The sequence below is a fragment of the Colius striatus genome, chromosome 10 (genome assembly GCF_028858725.1).
Source record: "Colius striatus isolate bColStr4 chromosome 10, bColStr4.1.hap1, whole genome shotgun sequence".
NCBI classification, from domain to species: domain Eukaryota; kingdom Metazoa; phylum Chordata; class Aves; order Coliiformes; family Coliidae; genus Colius; species Colius striatus.
The window spans coordinates 19,543,936-19,563,495 of NC_084768.1; the positions used below are offsets into that span (position 1 = coordinate 19,543,936).

General features: G+C 37.3%; 1 protein-coding gene across 5 annotated transcripts in view; it reads right to left on the reverse strand.

Moving 5' to 3' along the window:
- The window catches only part of RALGPS2 (Ral GEF with PH domain and SH3 binding motif 2), a 117,533-nt gene that overhangs the window by 88,634 nt on the left and 9,339 nt on the right, over positions 1–19,560 (reverse strand). For 4 of the 5 annotated variants that reach the window (XM_062003416.1, XM_062003414.1, XM_062003415.1 and 1 more), the window contains exons 2-3: positions 4,071–4,202; positions 931–1,038 (exon numbers count right to left, since the gene is read on the reverse strand). In XM_062003416.1, the coding sequence (XP_061859400.1) occupies positions 931–1,038; positions 4,071–4,127 (165 nt within the window). In that variant the 5' untranslated portion in view covers positions 4,128–4,202. Of the gene's footprint in view, positions 1–930; positions 1,039–4,070; positions 4,203–19,560 lie in introns of those variants that run through there. The other variant, XM_062003417.1, reaches the window with a different exon arrangement.

Here is a 19,560-nt window from a genome sequence, read left to right on the forward strand (position 1 = left end):
ATGCCCCTAGCTCCAAACTCCCTAAGTACTCAGGTTTCCTTTATGTGGAGAAATCCTAAGACAAAACTGAAAGGATAGTCAGCCTCAAAAACATCTTCCAATGATAAGTAGGTGATTCATTGCCCAGCTGTTCCTGACAACAGAGCAAGGACAAGGCCCAAAGCACATGACTTGAACCTCAGGAATAAATCCTATTAACTATCCAAGAAGAATTTAATGTGTAAGTACCACTTCATAATCCAGATGCTTTAAAATTCCAGTGTGCTCATTAAAATCAATTTAAACACTAAAAGTTAACTGAAATAGCTATTAATGATTAAAAATAGAACAAACTTAGTGGGACTATTTTGTGATACATACTACCACGTTTTGATAATCTCCCCAGGTCATCCCATAATGAATCTCATCACTTGACTTATAAATGCAGTAAGAGTAATAGCTTGCTAGCAATCTTCCTAGTAACATATATGAATCATTCAGAGGAACTATCATCTTAATTTTTATAAGTAAGGTAAAAAAGAAGAAAATCCTGCTTTTTTTTTTGGTAAAACATTTTTACTCATTTGTTCTCGGCTCTGCAGGATATCCAACTTGTTATTCTGTACCACTGCACCTGGAAGAAGAAAACACTCCCTAGGTGTAAGAACTACCAGAGTTTAAAAATGAAGTACAGATCAACTATATTCTTGTAATTAAAATATGCATGTCAGAATTGAGCTGCATCACAAAGATTTAAGAATCTTTGGTCTTATATATAAGGTGTGAAACCCAAAACACACTGAACAGAACTATAGTGCTGGCTCCATCTTTTAAACCCACAGATAAGAGAAGTTAAGTAAAAAACCCCCCACATACATGAATGGAGAAGCAGAGAAAAAGCTGCCAAGAAGAATCACAAACAGAGCAACAAAACTTAACTGAATTGCTCACCGCATATTCTTCTGGTGTAACCTTCAGAACATCAAATACCACCGCATCAAAGCTCTTCTTCAGCTCAACTGAACCTTTGTCACTCAAGGATTCAGAGCTGCTACTCTTCTGCAGAAACAAACAAAAACAGTGATGATATTTTGCTTCTCTCTTTTGTTTTTACACTCCTAAAAGCAAGATTTTACTTCAAATATCATTGTTTACAGACTTTTTTTATCTCTTGGGCAAATTATGAACTAAAAGTCATTCACAGGATATACTTTTCTGCTAGCAGAGACCACTAAAATCAGACTCTCTTCAACTGACTTTAATGGATTTCAAAGGTGCTCCTCAAAACACAAGTTGTACTTCAACAAAACTAAAATCCAATTTTGTTGACAGGAAACTTAACAACAATACAGTCATACTGAACTTCAAGCAGAAAGAAATACTACTATGGTGAGGAAAAAGGCAAAGTCTGCCCCAAAGCAATAGTTAACATCAAAGAACAATATCAATCTCTTGCTGTTTCTCTTAGAAGCACTAACATGTACAAATTTTACACTGAACTACATACGTCCTCCTATTGAAGACAGCATGAACAATTCTACTTTTTTAAATGCTAGCAATTCACATTTGCAAAAACTACCAGCTCCTAGAATGTTATTCCATTAATCTCTTCCTGTAATATAAATATTTAGCTTCCCTGTAAAAAAAGAGTTCAAAAAGTTAACACTTTGTATGAAATTCACACTTACAATCATAGAATGCAGTCCAAACCCCCTGCAGAAGCAGGGTCACCTAGATCAGGTCACACAGGAACATGTCCAGGCAGGTCTTGAAGACCTCCAAGGAAGGAGCCTCCACAACCCCTCTGGGCAGCCTGTGCCAGGGCTCCCTCACCTCACAGTGAAACAGTTTTTCTTATGTTTAAGTGGAACTTTTTGTGTTCCAGCTTCATCCCATCACCCCTGTCCTGTTACTAGCTACTATAGAAAAAAGGGTTGTCCCAACCTCCTGACATCCACCCTTTAGATATTTATAAATGTTAATAAGATCACCCCTCAATCTCCTCTTCTCCAGACTAAACAGTCCCGGTTCCCGCAACCTTTCCTCGTATGAAAGATGTTCTATACCCCTGATCATCTTGGTGGCTCTGTGCTGGATTCTGTCCAGCACTTCCCTGTCCCTCTTGAGCTGAGGAGTACAGAACTGGACACAGGACTCCAGATGAGGCCTCACCAGGGCAGAGTAGTGAGGGAGAAGAACCTCCCTCGACCTGCTGGCCACACTCTACTTGATACATCCTAGGCTGTCATTGGACTTCATATTGGTTTCATATGCTGCTTTCATGAAACATATGAAAACAATACAGTTTTTCCTTCACCTTCTTTGTGGTACTCCCTATTTCCATGCAAGTGCATAGCACACAGGCAGCTCTGCTAGCAACACACGAGTAAATACATAAATAAAACAAATATCTTTGGTAAGGTCTAAAGTTTCATTCAAGGAAGGAACTTTTTAGAACTTTGTGGCTCTCATCAGTACTGACTTAACAGTGTTCTTGAAGATTTCCTCTTTTAATCAGAAGACATGACAGACAAATAAAAAAGACAAACTGAAATCCAGTATGGTAAAAACAGGTTTCACACTCTGACAAAAACACTAAAGTAACAGCAACAAAGTAACTGTCTTCCCTTAGCAGAAAGGTTAGTTTAGTATTTTACACCTGTACAAGACAAAATATATATTCAGTAATTTCAAAGCAGATAAACACTGAATCTAGAAAGATCACTCAACATATGCTGAAGACAGATTTTTCAATTCCCTTCATCCTAGTATTATATAAGGCATTAACAAAAAAAGTCTAACCCAACATCAAAAAACCCAAACCCACCACACAACATCAAAAAACCCAAACCCACCACACAACAGGAACTTAAGGAGAAAATTATTTGCACAATTTTTTTTTAAAAAAACACCCAAGTTATCACAAAACCAACCAACCAGGTCTTGCAAACCCTCGAACGTTGCTACATATTTAGGAATCAGTCTAACACTCAGCAGTTCTTCACATGATCCTAGCAAAAAGAACTCAAATGTTCTGGCACTAACTTCACCTCTTCTCTTCTTTTCCTTAACAAGTAGATGACAAATGGAAAACTATTAACTTCCAAATAAGATGCATTAGCGCAGGAGGCCAATGTCTATTGCTTGACTGATCACAGAATCTTAAGGGCTGGAAGGAACCTCAAAAGAACACCCAATCCAATCCTGATGCCAGTGCAGCACCACCTAGATATGTCATACAGGAACTTGTCCTGGTGGGTTTTAAAGGTCTCCAGAGAACCCATGACCCACCTGGGCAGCCTGTTCCAGTGCTCCCTCCTCCTCACAGTGGAGAATTTTTAACTTGTGTTTCTTTGGAACTTACGTTTCAGCCTTTACCTGTTGCTCCTTGTCCTATCGTTGGATATCACCGAGAAAAGCTTGGCTCCATCCCCCTGAGATCTGTCCTTTATATACTTGTACATATTAATGAGGTCACCTCTCAGTCTCCTCTTCTCCAAGCTAAAGAGCCCTAGCTCCTTCAGCTTTTCACCATCTTTATGGCCCCGTGCTGAACTCTCTCCAGTAGTTCCCTGTCCTCCTTGAACTGAGGGGCCCAGAACTGGACACAATATTCCAGATGCAGTCTCACAAGGGCAGGGTAGAGGGGGGAGGAGAACTTGGGCTTTCAGTTCTAGAGGGCAGAAACTTTTGTGAGCAGGAGTGGACTAATGCCTGAACACATGTACCTGCCACAGATGAGAATGTTTCCCACAGGCCTTGCCGGTCCAGCTTATAGAGCTAAGACCATCTGTGGTTGTTAAAACTTGATAAAAGCTTCCTCATCTAGATGTGATGAAAGAGAATATTAAAAAGGCAGCTTTGGCTACGTCAAGTCTGTAAATACTAGTTCATGCTTTATTTTGGTATGTGAAGGTTGGAACTTTAAGTTATGCACATCAAGTTATTCACATTTAACCAGGGCATATGAAACCAACACACAAAACAAGAACCTGCTGCACCAGAGCTGTTTAAAGAAAGTTTAAAAATGTGTAAGAAAAATTGAGTACTCATGTCTTAAGCATCCAATAGGTGAGTTCTGAAGTCTTTACCTCTGAAGCAGTAGCCACGACATTAACACTGCTTGACTGTCCGTTCATTAGGTCCATACTGCCCACACCATTAATCTTCAGCCCTACATTTATCGCCGCAGGATCATCTCCAAGGCAACTGAATAACCATTCCTACAAAAAACAGAAGTAATCAGAAACTATTTTATTTATGGTTTTTACATAGATTCAATACCCAAAATCCATAACAAAAATAAAGTAGTTCCAAAACAGCTACATCACTTTGAGGTCCAAATTTCAGAGTCAAACATGGATTGTAAAAGTACCTGCTTAAAACCAACATCAACAACTGTAGGCTTCATTGAGACCACCTACTTACTGTCAGTATAGACTTGCATATTCCTCTCTCTAGTATTTTCTATATACCACATATCCATATGTAAATGTATGCATTAACCCTAACTTAGTTGCTCTTATATTAAGTTCACATGATTCTTCTCCTTTGATTACTGACTTTAAAACAGTATATTTCTCAAGTTAACTCTATAAAATAACTAAAAGAATTATTGGAGGATTTCTTAATGTTATAGGTATATTTACCAGCTTTAAGTGAAATTTACCATATTAAAAGTTATTCAAGAGAACAAGTGGAATTTTATATTATTCTCCAAATTACCTATTTTTAGTTAAAAAAACCCCACAACCCAAACAAAAGAAAACTCCACACCCTGTTAATGCATCCTTCCAAGAATACTATTACTTTTCATTTCTACAGAGAAAACGCAGCAAAGATACTGAAACCATTGCCATCCACTACAAAAAACAGTAAACTCAATACCTAGGTGTTACAGACAGAGGAAAAATTGGTTTAGGCTTAAATTTCATGAGATGTTAGTGCCCTCTAGCGTGAAAACAATAAATCAGTTTTCAACAAGTGTGACTGTTTCTAAAGTTACTATTATTTATGAAATACACTTTAGATTTGTTGTTTAACTGAGAACTATTACACTGTCTGCAACTAAATGGAGAAAGTTGAGCAACAGATAACTAAGCAATACCACAAGACAAAATACAGCATCTCATACTTAAAACCTCTATGTAAAAATCTAAAAAGCCGTATCTTCAAGCAACCTAAACCAAGTATGTCAGATGAACAAGTCTGGAAGGCAAGAAATTGCAATACTTAAGATAGTCTCAAAAAAACAGTAACTTTAACATGTCATCTTTGGAATGCAATACAGAAAGGAAGGCAATGCAGAGAGACACATTGTCAAACACTACAGCTTCTAAGTATTTTAAGGTATTAACAGTCCCCATTTGAACTACATTGAGCTGTACTCCCGCAGTTAAAATCAGCCATCCGCACTCTGCACTTTTTTGGGGTTTTTTAAAAAAAACACATCTAAGGACAGAAGACTCTACATTTCACTTCAACATTATGGTCCCAGCCCATTTGCTGTAATTAGGATTCCGTTTCCTCCATTAAAAATGCACTTAATACACTTAAATTTTAGTTGCTATTACTAATAGACCACATAAAGGATAAAAAATAAAAAGATACCCCATCTTTAGCTTGCGAGTATCACTGTTGTCCTGTCCTTTCCTGTCTCAGTTACCCTTCAGAGGTTGTCTCATGTGGAATATTTCCAAATGCTTAACTCCCCAATGCATCTTCCCTATAGCCTTTCTATTTACTGAACTGAAATGCAAAGAAATCAATCTCTAACTGGTGTGTCATCATTTTCATTCATGTAGTGACAGCAGAGGACAGTTATCATATCTCCAAAACCAGTTTCAGACCCTCCACATGGTCAAAATAGTACACTTGTCCCAATTCAATCATCATCTTCTCTGAAAAAACATCTCTCTCCTTAAAAAATTGTATTTAATCACTGTAATTATAAGGAAAATTGACACTTTGCAAAATGTCATCATCCTATATGGCCCATAATTGTATCATACAAAGCCAATCATATCTTTTACCCATGTGTCACATATACTTCAGTTATTAGTATGAGGAAGGCGAACAAGGGGGAGAATTTTTTACTCAGGAAATGTGAAAACTGAAGTTCAAGGGCTTTTTTTTTTATTTTGTGGAGGGATTTGCATGGTGCTATTTTGAAGAAACTACGCATATCAGAGAAACCACTGGAGTTGGGAGAGCAGCTTCAGATAAAAACTAGTGAACTAATCCCTCTATAAGCAACAGGGTTAAAATGATTAGTCTTTCATAATCCGTAGACATCCAGACAGGTCCAAGCAACATCCCTCATCCCATTTTCTAATGCACTATGTCAAGTCTTACTCCTGGTCCCTTAACATAACAGTTTCAGTTTACTGCCTGTTTCCCAAGCTATTCTGGACGTTTGCATCTGCCTACCCATCCTGACTGCCAGAGAGACAGATAATTATTCCTGAGCTGTTTGAACGTGGCACACATTCACCTAAGATTAGGCTAATTGTTATTGGTAAGTCAGGCAACTACGTGATAGACTTTCCACTTTGAGGATTGTAGCTTGAGGCTGCAGTGGTGGTGTATACTGATCCATGTTTTCCTTTTCTACCCAGTTACTGACTGATGAGAACTGTGAGACCTCTACCTCTTAGTCAAGCATGGTTAAAACTGGCCACCATACTGAAATGTCTGCAAGGCACATAAAAGGTGATTTTTATCTATGATTCTATGAAAATCCCTTCAACAAACCTGCATGCAAACAAAACAGATTACAAAAACATAACATCTGCCAGTAATGCTGTATTGTAACAAAGCTGTGCACACAATGTTAATTTTGTATTCACTGCTGAATTCCAACAGCATGTTTGACTACATTTACACTTTTTTAGTGGTTGTGAAGATATACTGAGATGCAGAGTTAGTACTTAACTGCTATAAACTAGGTTCCATAATTTAAAGTGTACTTTTGAAAGCTGAATTACACATGTGAATATCACCACTCCCACAAGGAAAAGTCACAGCAACAATTTTGGCCAGTATATCCTTTAAGATAAATGTTGAAAAAACCCATAACATTGGAATAATTAACTAATTTGCTTGCTATACCACCCTTCTGTTCAATATCATAAGTAAACAGCAATACCAGAAAGTGATCGACAGCAAAGCTGCTCAGAGCAACACAGCAGGATACGTGTAGTGACTGCCACTGCACTGCTATAGTGAGTCACACACTTTTCACTGCCTACCCTGTATATCCAATTACAAAAACTGAATTACACTGAGCAATTTGAGCTTCCAGTTTGTTTCTCCTCTTCAATTTAATAACTGTCTTTGTGCTCAGAAATGCATTAAATGGGAAATTGGAAGTGTTTTATACGACATACAAAATACTTGAGCATGCATTTACGTCAGCCTGAAGCCTGGACACACTATGTGGTATCTTCCTGAAATCTCCTGCATGCAAACTGTATAGTAAAAAGAACACCAGAAAATACTGATAGAAATATTCATCATACCCAAAGAATCAAACTGTCCAGACTAAACAGAGTTTGCTGTCTTCAATGAGTTTGACCTTTTCTGGAAATTCACTCAGGGCTGTATTTGATGATCATTCCATCATGGTGACTGACCTATAAGCCTCCAAAACTGAAGGCAGCTCAGCAAAGATGTGGAAGGGCAACATGCCCATGAAGCTGAGGGAATGACTAAGGGTGTGACTGACCACAGCTGTTGGAGGAGCTGACTTTATCTCAGCACAAAGGGGACAAGAGGGTGGCCTTTGTTTTAGATAAACAGCTGTGTCAGTTGAGCAAATCAACTGACCGTATTACAGCTGAGTGAATCAACTAGTGCTGTAAATGTCTCCCCCTCTACCCTGCATTCATTAGAGAAACTGAATGTCTCCCAGATTTAGCTAGTCCAGCATGGGGGAGTGAATACATGGCTCAGCCCAGAGTACAATAACTAACAAAGGGATTTCAAAGCCAGCAACAGGCTTGAGCTGGCTTTAGCCCACGTCTGGTGGGACGTCCAACATCGTGACAGTGAGGATATCTAAGGACCAATAAATAGGGCTCACATAGGTGTTGTTCAAGCTGTATATTGCAATTGCTATATTTTGCTAAGTTTAACTAGCATTTTTATTGTGATTTTATTATATTTTGCATCACTCTGCCAAACTATAAATCCTCTGTGACATCAGCTATCCAAGTCATAAAATTAATATTAAACATTGTACCCCTCGTGTGGAATATTGAAAAGAACCTGGTCATAGAGTACTGGACTCTGACAGTGGCCTAACAGGATACCTAAGCCTGACTCTTCCACAGCAGAATACAGGAATGTTCTTGTCTCAGCTTAGATGAACTACTATTCCAAAAATACAATGTATAATCAACATTTTAAAGGATAACCCTAAAATTACATTAAAAACTTCCTTCTTCGAGGAAACATAGCCACAGTGCAATTTTGTTAATGGCTCATGATGACCAATATCCTCTTTCTTCTGATTCATCATGTCAGTACAAAATGTCATTTGTTTTGAACACAGATCCTCATGAAGAAAAATAAGTTTGCTCAACCACAAATGCAGAATCACTACCAGACTTTAGAGACCAAAGAATAGCAGGGACCAAACAATCACTTCCAGACACAATCAACCTGAGCTTCTGATCACATGGAAACTCACTGGGTATTTTGACAAACAGTACAGAAAAAGATATTTCTTCTTAAACAAGGAACAGAAGTGTATTGGGTTCCACTGAATCTTCACAACCCCCATGGTACAGCCTGAATAGATTCAACTACTCCGTACCAGGACCTCAAGACACTTCAATGACATCTTGCAGCCCCTGACTCAGCTATAGTTCCGTATCTGAGCCCTTTGATTCCTAGCTAGAGGTGTATTTTTTCCAGTACTGCAAGGCACTAAGTTAACATTGTTTTTAATGACCGAACACAAGGCAGAAGCTTCAATAAAATTGCAATTCGGGTTCTTCAAGCAACTATCATGTTCACCTAATATGGATCAAGTCAGATTAGTTTGTCTGGAATTACTTTGTGGAACCGCTTCAGTATCTTGGATGCCTCACTACCTTTTTGATCAGAATTTGTTAAATACAAAATGAGTCAATTAATCTATAGTTCCTTACCATATAGGTCTATAAGAGCCTTTATTACAATTACTCCTTTTGCACACAGTAATTCCTACTTTATATGAAGAACATCCAGAAATGCTTGGGAGTTTGAGTGGTGGGTTCCTGTGACTGGAACATGTCTAAAGCTGGAAACATGTCTAAAGATGGGAAGAAAGCTTACTGTCTAAACTGCAAAAGTAGAGATAACTCCTAAAACCATGCCAAATTAAAGAGATAATAAAAAAACCAACACACACATCCCACATCAAAATAAAAACCAACACAAACAGAAGACTCATAATTAGGCAGAAATTCAGTAAGGCACGGGTAACAGAACAAAGTGTGTTGATCCAACCGTGAAAGAAGATTTTTGCCAAGTAAAAATTAAACTGCACCTTCCAAACTCTGTTTTACTCTTGATTCACCAAAACAAAAAACCCCTACAACTAAGTTACTGCACTCTAAGAATAAAGACATTGTGTATACAGCATCAAAAAATATGAAAGTCACCTAAACACAGACTTAAATTCAGTTTTTAGTAAGCATGATAACACTAAGAGGTAATGGAAGGTAATAAAACTGATAGAAACTTCTACAATAGAGGTGAAATAAAGGCTCGAGCAACTTAATATAACAGAATCCTCCTGCAGGAAATTTATCACTGAAGATAATCAAATCCCATATCTGAGATTTCACGTGAAATTCCCACTCAAACATGAATCTTGGCAAAGCACTTAATAAACTGCCACATGAAGCCTAAGATAAGAGACACTAGAAGACAACATGCATGGGTTAGAGGCATGACAAAAATAGAGAGAAAGTAGCACAATGAGTAGGAAGAGATACTAACAGTTATTAAATATGCAACCAGTACAAATATTACAATGACAAAACATTTCAAAATACAAGAAAGCAACATAATACAGGAAAAACCAAACGATCTGATGGACAGAAGAACAAAAAATGAAAGTCAATCATTACGGAATCATTTGAGTTCGTCCCTATAAAATTTCTGCTATGAATTTCAGCACAGCAGTTGGAAATGAGTGCCACTAATGCTGCAAGCAAGAAATAGACACAAGAGATCAAGACAAATAGTACCTCCAAAACATTTCACAAGAGATAACTATACTGTGCTCTATGCAGTTTTGGTCATCTGGCATCTGAAAGAGATTTGAACACGTAGAAAAGGGCTCCCAGTGTTTGAGAATATTCCATTGCAGAAATGGAAATCAGGAGACTTCAGCTTGCTTTTCCTAACAAACTTAAAACTGCACAAGCATACACCTGTCCTGTTTATAAATATCAAGAGGACAAAACAGTCATATGAATAAAACAGAAATTTATGCTCAAAATCAGAAGACAGCAATTGGGTTCATGAACAGTTTGTGGAAAACCATACTAAGCAACTGTGGATTTCTGCTTTTAAGTTGATACTTCCTCCTGAAAGAAATCATGTCATAAGGCACCTGCACGAACAGCATAGCTAACCCAGTAATCCTGTTTGCATTGATTTGATTAATCTTGATGTAAACTCAAAGCACTTCTATGCTCATATAACTCAACCACTCCAACTTATGTCACACATCCACACTCCCCCTCAGCAACTGTTGCACAAGTCACAATAGTATCAGCTGTTTAAGCTCCAAGACAGATGAAATTAGAATCCACCATAGAACAAGTAGAACAAAAAACCCATTTTATTAGGTTGGACAATTAAGTCTCAAATATCAAAAAAGCTTCATTGAAATATGGTCCTTCATTTACCCTAGAGAAAGCTTTACCTGGACAAACAGTTATGTGACATTATTATTAAGGATACCACTACCCACAGAGCACTTTCACCATCATGTGTATGCTCACGTTCTGGACAACAAAATCATCTTATTGCTACTCTCATGCACCTCAATCTCTGACTTCAGGGACAAGGAGGAGGAGGGAGAGGTTATACATAGTACAGCTCTGTTTCATTGATATCTTAAGTTTCCAGCTATCAAGGTCCCTGCATCATGGTGCTTCAATTCATCTCAAGAACTGGTACAACTCGTAGCTTCCATTTTCTCAGATGAGATTAAGAAAGTCATGCATCCAGGAGAATACACTTATCCCAGGGCACAATTAAACTACTGCTCACCAAATCCTATTACAAAAATCAAAATATTATCTCAGTTTGTAATCAATTTTCAATATCAATAAAGAAGTTCAGCTCAAAAGGTAAGAATTTTTAAATTAGTTACACAGCAATAGGAAGGAGATTCCTCCCCTTCTGACTCCCATCATTCAAAAGCCAGCTATACTCACTGGACTGACAGCCAAGACAGATACCGCAGCACAAGGCAACAAAGTTTAGCATTGGCACATAGCTGCAACCAATAGCAGATCCCAGCACTCACACAATATACAGGCAGGAAATAAGCGGAAGAATTATTGCAGGCAACAAATGGAGTAAGCCAAAAACATGCACATGTGTACATGCTATTTAAGCTTAGTCTAGGGTTGCAAGATGTTTGTTTACTTCTAACATACAGAGTTCTGCAGTACAGTTTGAGTGTTAAAAGACAAAATGCAGGTTCAACTAAGTAAATAACTTCACTGCACAAGAACTGAAGATATTTCTGCTCATAAATTGTATACAGATTATCAGGTTGCCAGAGCTTCTTTCTCCAGAGATCACCTAAAAGCCTTTGTTCTATTTTGTAGTTCTTTAGAACGGACATTGCAGATAATAATGTTTTATTCCTTCAGATCCAGCTATTATTTCACAATTGCTTTCAGAACAGACTGAACACCTGAAGTTATGATGCATGGTTTATTTTTCCTCTCATATGCCAAAAGGTAAGTATTAAGCAAATAAAATTATTTTAGCACAGAAAGTACATGGAGTATAATAAGATTTTGCACTCCTCAAGTCTCCCTCTCTAGAATTCAAGCCTTTCAACAGTTTAGCCTACTTGAGCAATGTTTCTTCAAATATCTGGAAAAAAAAAAATAAGAAAGTAGGCTTGATCAATCAGGAACTGGAGACGGATCTCTCCTCATAAAATGAGAGAAATGTCATAACCTAGTGACACTTTTGAAAGACAGGAACTACTGATAATTATTTCTGTGAATAAGTAGTAAAAAGTGGATAAAGAAAATAAATAGGAATTATTTGATCTTGAAACAGATAGTTCATTAGATTCTCATCTATACGATAAGCTTTCCATAATTGGCTTTGCCAAGAATCTCCCCAGAGCTATCAGTATTGTCTGCAAACAAGAGGAGTAGTAAACAATTAATGTCATGTTGATGAACTGATGCTCAGTTTGTGAAATATTGTTATTTTGGGTTAAATGTGCAGGCAGGGTATAAGTGGAACTAACAGAGGACAAATATACCCATGGACAACATTCTGAACAGGGAAGTTATACTTAAGAGCGTGCATCAAACCATCCTAGGGCAGATTCTTAACTAGAGATTATAAAATACCAAATGTTGCCAAGTAACAGCCTTCAAATCTGCAGAATTAAAGACTCAGTACCAACACCTACCCCAACTGCACCCTTTACTTTGAACAGTAAGAGAAAAAGTATTTATTTTTGGAGAAAATGTGGCAAAACTCCTGCCACACTGAATGCCTCTTCAGGAAGAGGAAAATACTGTTGAGAACACTTTACCATCTTTTTTTGTAAAGTTATTAACAAAGAAAGATCTTTCTTGATCAAGACACAGTATCTCAGTCTGTTTTAAAACTCAGCTTTCATAGAGATGAGTAGTCTTCACCAAAACACCCATGATGACAACATTTCAATGTCGTTCTCTAAAATTACTCTTTTCTTAACATCACACATCAGTATGGACGTTTGCACCGTTGCTATAGAAATGGTGCTAACAGGAAAAACTCCATCAGCACATGAACTGCCTATATTTGGTATGATTACTTTGGGGAAGAGAGGTGAACTTTTTCTGCCTCTGCCACTATTCCCGCATTCATTTATGAAACGGTGTGAGGCTCACAGTAGCTAAGTTCTATAAGCAAAGAAGACACAAACCAGTTATTTATCCATCCAAGAATCCACATCTTTTCCACATTTCTAACTCCCTTTGTCAGAACCTCACGAAGTGACTAATAAGAGAGCAGGTAAAGACCTAAATACCAATAGTTTAATATTAAATCCTTTTCTTAATCCAAGACCAGTCAATAACAGCTGCCTAAAAATATGAAAAACTGAATAAATAAAAACAAAACTGAATAAAACTGAACAACTCAAAGTTAATTCACACAAATCCAGGGCTTCAACAAATCAAATGGACGTTGAAACCTTCTTTTAAGATAGACCTGATAAATTCACAGAGGATTTGTCAGTTGGCCCAACCACATGTCAATGACCTATTCAAAGTGCCAGAAATTGGAGACCAGTATCTCTTCAACTGACATAATTTACAGTGAACATTTTCATGAACAAGGATAGTTTTTTAAGATGATATCAAACTGTCTTCTTGTTATCAAAACAGAAACTTAAAGTAGATCGGAGGGAAATCCTGTCTCTTTAGAGACCCAAGGCAGACAGAAATTTCTCTGAAGGCCTGAAATTCTGACATAGCCATGTTACTAGTTGTGCAGTAACAATGACAGTTCAATCACTAGGAAAACTAAATGCAATTTCAGGTTAATGGACAGTGTAAGTGAGAGCACTGCTGGAGCTACTTCTAAGCCATTTACCTACATTATTGATGAAAGATCTGAAGAAGGAATGACATAATAAATATCTGCAGAGTTTGTAGAACTTGTATAACTGATGTACAACGTTTTCCAGAAGACATTGAAGACACTGTGATGTAGCACAAGCATTAATGTGAAGAGTGTAGCTGGCAAAGCAAGAGAATCAACTACGAAATAAATATTTGTATACCTTGAAGGGTAGTCAAAAGGAAAATCTCAAATTCTTGTTACAAAACAGAGAAAGAGACAGACTGCAGGGGAAAGATTAACGATAAAGATCTTTACAGTACATAATGACAATTTGAAACTAACCAGGGACCATGGAAATCAAATAATTTCTCAAATTGCTTCCTACAGAGGTAGAGGCATGTTGTTTTGTTTTCAAGCCATGCTTCAAATAAGAAATGCAAAAAACGTTAACTGCCAAAAAGGTGCGTTCTGTTCTGCCCTGGACTTAGTGGCAATATGATCAACAAGCCAGGAAAGGAGAATACAAATCTGAACAGAGTTTACTGGCAACAAAGAGAAGTGAAGGCACAAGATGCATGTGCACACACAGAGCTAACCAGCCTGCTTGGTTTAACAGACACAGAAAGGCTGTAGATGGTCAAGCCAAGTGAGAGCAGCTAAACACGTTCAAAGCATGGACAAGCATTTTCTTCCACATCTCACAGAGCATGAGGAAATCTGCAATTTTAATATCCTTTAAGAACATAGCAACTGCTGACGGAGTACCAGCATCTCCTGGTCTTCTCAGTATCTAAGAGTCAAGTCCAGCTTATTCACACATACATCCCTCCCCGAAAAGATTCCAGTATGCCTTCAATATAGTCTGTCAAGCAGGATTTTAAAGATTATTCTAGCACTATGAACTCAGCAGAGGAGTGCACAACTGATCTCCTATCTAAATTCTACCTGAATATTTGAAATCTTCAGTGGATGATTAGGTAATTATTACTCAAGCATCCTTCAGCTTATCAAATGCTACTGTGCACATTTCTGCCAAATCAATGGATGCTTCCATTAAAAATTTATTTAATTCATCGATTGCAGATATGTGCAGGCTGAAAACTTGGGTCAAAGAGCACGGTCATATCAGACTTGGAAAATGGTGTTCTTTCCACATAAGTCTACTATTTTACAGCAGATAATGCTATTTCTTAAGGAAATCGTGTTGTTTAATGGTTCATTTAACTCAAAAGAAAGATACATTAATCCTTGTGCTACTCTTTTGACTGATAAAAAGTAAATCTAGAACATTATAACGCAGAGAAAGGCCACACCATGAGAGGGCACTACATCACAATCGTGAATACAAATCCCGTCATTATGCAACCATTCAGTGATGTTATCTGTATCTTTAAGCAGCTCATGGTTGGTACCTTCCAAAAAAATTCACTATAACCTGCTACTTCATTAAGTACTAACAGATGAAATCTCTCATCTTACCACACTGATTAGAAAATGCTTTGCTTGCCTTTCTAAGATCACCAAAACCACCCCAGTGCTAAAACAAAGGAGTAGTACTAATCTTGGGGAAATCACAAATAGAACAAAAGCAAAGACTCTCAGATTTTTAAATACCTACCAGGTAAACTTATCTGTTCTCTGGCAACTCCTGTCACAAAACTTTGCAGGACTTTTGCCCTAATTTTGCACAAAAGTCTATCCCCCCCCACCTACCCTATCCACTGCCATCTTTGCTTTAGAAGGTATTTTCTGGCTCAAACTAATCAATAGCACTGACTTCCTCTTAAAGTCAGGCTGGCCAAGACAATGAAAGCTAATTCCTCTTCTAAATGAAAATACTGCACTTTGAGATCCTGTCATTCCCTGTGTTGCTGCCTTGAGTGTTTTAGTAAAAAACAAAACAAAACAAAGCCACCTAAATAAATACACAGCTTGGTCAAGGTGAGCACTTTTGCTGTCACACAAGATTTACTTCGAATAGAAGGAAAAACATGAGAAAGGCCATGACTAATACTGACAAATGAAAGTGTTTCTAACTATTTGGAACCAGAAGCCTAAGTTATAATTTGGACTAAGATTTGATACTACTTTATCAGTATTGACATTAAACCGTCCTTGTCCTGCAGGTACAAGGAAACTTGTCAACATAAGAAATGTAAGTGAACACTGCACATCAAACAGGGAGTAGCATTCCTGGAACCAACAAAAAAGACCCAGTGAAGATAAAGCTGTGCTGGGAAACAAACTAATCTGGGAGAGTGTTAACAGGGAAGCCAGTAGTCAGCAGGACATTTTGTTGCCCTGCAGAGGCAGACCATGGCCCGTGGGCTGCCATCTGGAGAACCTTATTGTGTCACATCATGTCCTTTAAATTCTGCACACTTTAAGCATTTTTTTATTCCTGAATACTGTGAGTTACCTTATCACTGAAAATATTGCAGCAAGGAAAAAAATTGATTATCAGTTCAGAAACCGTGTAAATTGCAATTCCAGAAGGTATTCTTTGAGGACATAGAAAACATAATAAAATACATTATATTGCAGTATTTATAAATGGTTCTACTAATAAACTGTGTTTGCTATGCCCCAAGCAACACCATGGAATAGATGACCCTCAGTTGTTCCCTCTAAATTCTCTAGTTTAGAGGAAACACAAAAGGCATTAATGACCTAACTAAAACAGTGTGTAGGTTCAGAGGGAAAGAAGCATATCCAAATACACTGGCCACTTAATTTCTTACTCTCTCAATGATGTGAGTTTTACATGTATCTTTAGATTCTCAAAAGACTGGATAAATGTTATTTTAAAATCCTTGAAATCTGTTTGAACATGTTTGAATCTCCTTTTTTTCCTTCTAGGAAGATTCGGCAAAATCTGGCTTCAAGCCTTCAACAAAAACATTCTGCTTCCTAACGACTACAAAGAAAATCCAGCAGAATAGTCATGGAAAATGTATCATTTCAAGAAATCAACTTGTGGCATGGGTATGTTCTACTAGCTAGGAAAAGCAGCACTGCCTGCAATGGCTATTCAGATAGTCCAGACAAAGATGTTATTTGTGTGGCCTCTCCTCTCCAACATTAACAAGCACCAGAAGTAGGTCACAGTCCAGTTTGTCAGTCTTTCTGTTCTCCACTGTTTTTTCAGGAAGAACAAAGATGCATACATTGGTTCAGAGGTGAGAAAAGCTTATGAACTCCAGAATGAGAAACCAGTACACTGGCAATGGAAGGCCATAATCCAGGAATAGGAAAGAAAACTACAACATTTCATGTTGTGAAATAGAGTCCAATGAACAAGTAACAGCAAATCAGTTGGGTATGATGGAAGGGTAGAAGTGAAGAGAGAGAACAGGCAAGCCCTATCTGCACTCGCTTATCCTAGTCCTGCTTTATCTTTGACAAAGGGTTTCATTGTGTTTTGATTCCTGTCGACATTGCAACATTTCATGGCATCACCACCATGAGAGACTCAACAGGTACTGCTCATAAGGATTTGTAAAATCAAAACTACAAATAATCTGGTGAAAGAAATTAATAAACTGATTTTTTTTCCCTACTGTTAATAAAAATATCTAAATAAATTCAGATCTTTCAGTATTGTTTCAAAGCCAAGATGATCTGTATTAGTGAACTGTTAAAAAAACCCAAACAATTAAACACCACACAAATTGGGAATTCTTTTCCCTATTCCATACTAACAAAATGTGAGTTGCCTCTTGCCTGCTAAAGGAATGGCCCAAAATCCCCATACTTCAGCTGCACTTAGAAAAAACTTGAATTTTCCAGTTATTTTCCATATTCAGCTTGCCAAGTTGGGGAGGTTCATTGCGGTCATGAACGTTATTTAAACATAAATAAGAGCCAGCCACATCATAAATAGAGTATTGATTCACCTTACTTTTGAAATATCACTGAAGTCACCAGCCACAACTCCATCAGTGTGTCTTTGGCAGGTAGTGTGCTTTTGAAACAGCTTTATCACTTAAAAGCTAAGAGATTTTCATGATCTACACAAACTGATCTTCCACTACCTCTAAGACAACAGATAAAAAACAGCCTCAGCAAAACCAGGAGATGTACCTACCAATTTAAATGCAATATTCATTTAATGGTTTACAGGATCTTTCCCATCTAAGAATCTAAGGTATTTATACCCAAACAACAGAATATGGTTTTCCAGCTGAGTTGTGTGTGTAATAGTTGTGTGTGACAGTCTCTCTGTTACAGAGACTGCCTCATAAGCCAGCTCATCAAGGAATTAAAAAAAAAAAAAAAAACCAACATAAATTCATTCCAGGACCCAATTGAATGTCTAAACCAGTCTCAAAAAAAGAACACAAATCACAAATGGCATCTCCAACCTAGGTGAGATTCCTTTTCCTCTTCCAATATGTATTTTCTGATTTTGAGGATTGTTACATTTAAAAAAAGAAAAGAAAAAGTCAGCCTTCTCTGCATTAAAGAGGATGCCAATGCTAAATTCCAAAAGATGGCAATTTTTTTCCTGTAAGCAAAGCACTTTCACCGACATCAGGAGAATTGTAAATACAGAAAAAGCCACAAAGAAATACTGATCTGCTAGTCTAATGATAAGATCATAGAAACACACCCTATTGCCCTAGGGAAAAAAAAGATATCAAATTCCATTAACAGCCTGGAATGTAATAGGGAAAGATGACACCAGTGACAAAAACTTCAGTTGTTTAAGTCCATCACTTCTCCTCATCTTCCCTCCCTCACTCCAACAAGTAAAATCAAGAAGATAACTATGACATTCGGTACCAGTCCACACAGGAATCTGACACCTAAAAGCAACACACAAACTCCAGCATAACCCAAGACTACAAGAGTAGTAATTTTTCCTGCTCCCTAGAGGGATCTCACTTGTGTCCATGTCCTTTAACATCACTACTGTCTCATTCTGTTTTCCACATAAGAGGGAAGAAAACAAACAAAGTCTATAGTTTTACAAAGTCATGAAAATAAGAGCTATCTTTTTTAAAAAAAAGTACAGCTGAAACGATTCCTTAAAGGCCTCAACTTTTCTACACCATACCTTTTTTTAAACAAAGGAGAGATTAGTGGTTGCACTCAATCTTAAAGGTCTTTGCCAACTGAAATGACTCTACGATTTAACAAAAGTTTTGTGGATGTAATAACTTAGCAAGACGTCTTTCATGTTTGCTGCTTTTCAAATAAGCTTCCCTTTTTAGAAGTATCACTTAACATAGAAATCCAGTTAGTCTAACTTAGCATGACAAAAATACAACACATCTCTGAATTACATTACTATATAGATCTACACATCAGATTTTACATTTTCCTAAGCTATCCTTTGCAAAAGGCTTTCCTGTCTCAGCCATATTCTTGCAATTATTGACTTATTCCAAGTTTTGTAACTTAGTTAAGAATTATTCTTCAACAAAACCATTTCAGCTCCAAATCATTAGCACATATATCCTTGTTTCTTTAAGTCCAAATTTGTTTAAGATTTTGTATCTATTTTGCATTTATTCACTTTGGACTTACAGTAAGCACATGCTGTCAGTGTATAACTGGTTCCACACCATTGGGTGTTGCAGTTTTCTCTCCTAAGCTAATCATATTGAACAGAGAAGGTATGCAATTTCACATGAAAAAAACCAACAAAAAAGATTTCTGATAAGCTTCTCTAGCTGCTCTGGCATAACGTCACCTTAAACACTTTTAAACTTTCCATTGTATATACAGAAAATAATTTGGGATCATGTAACAATGAAATACACA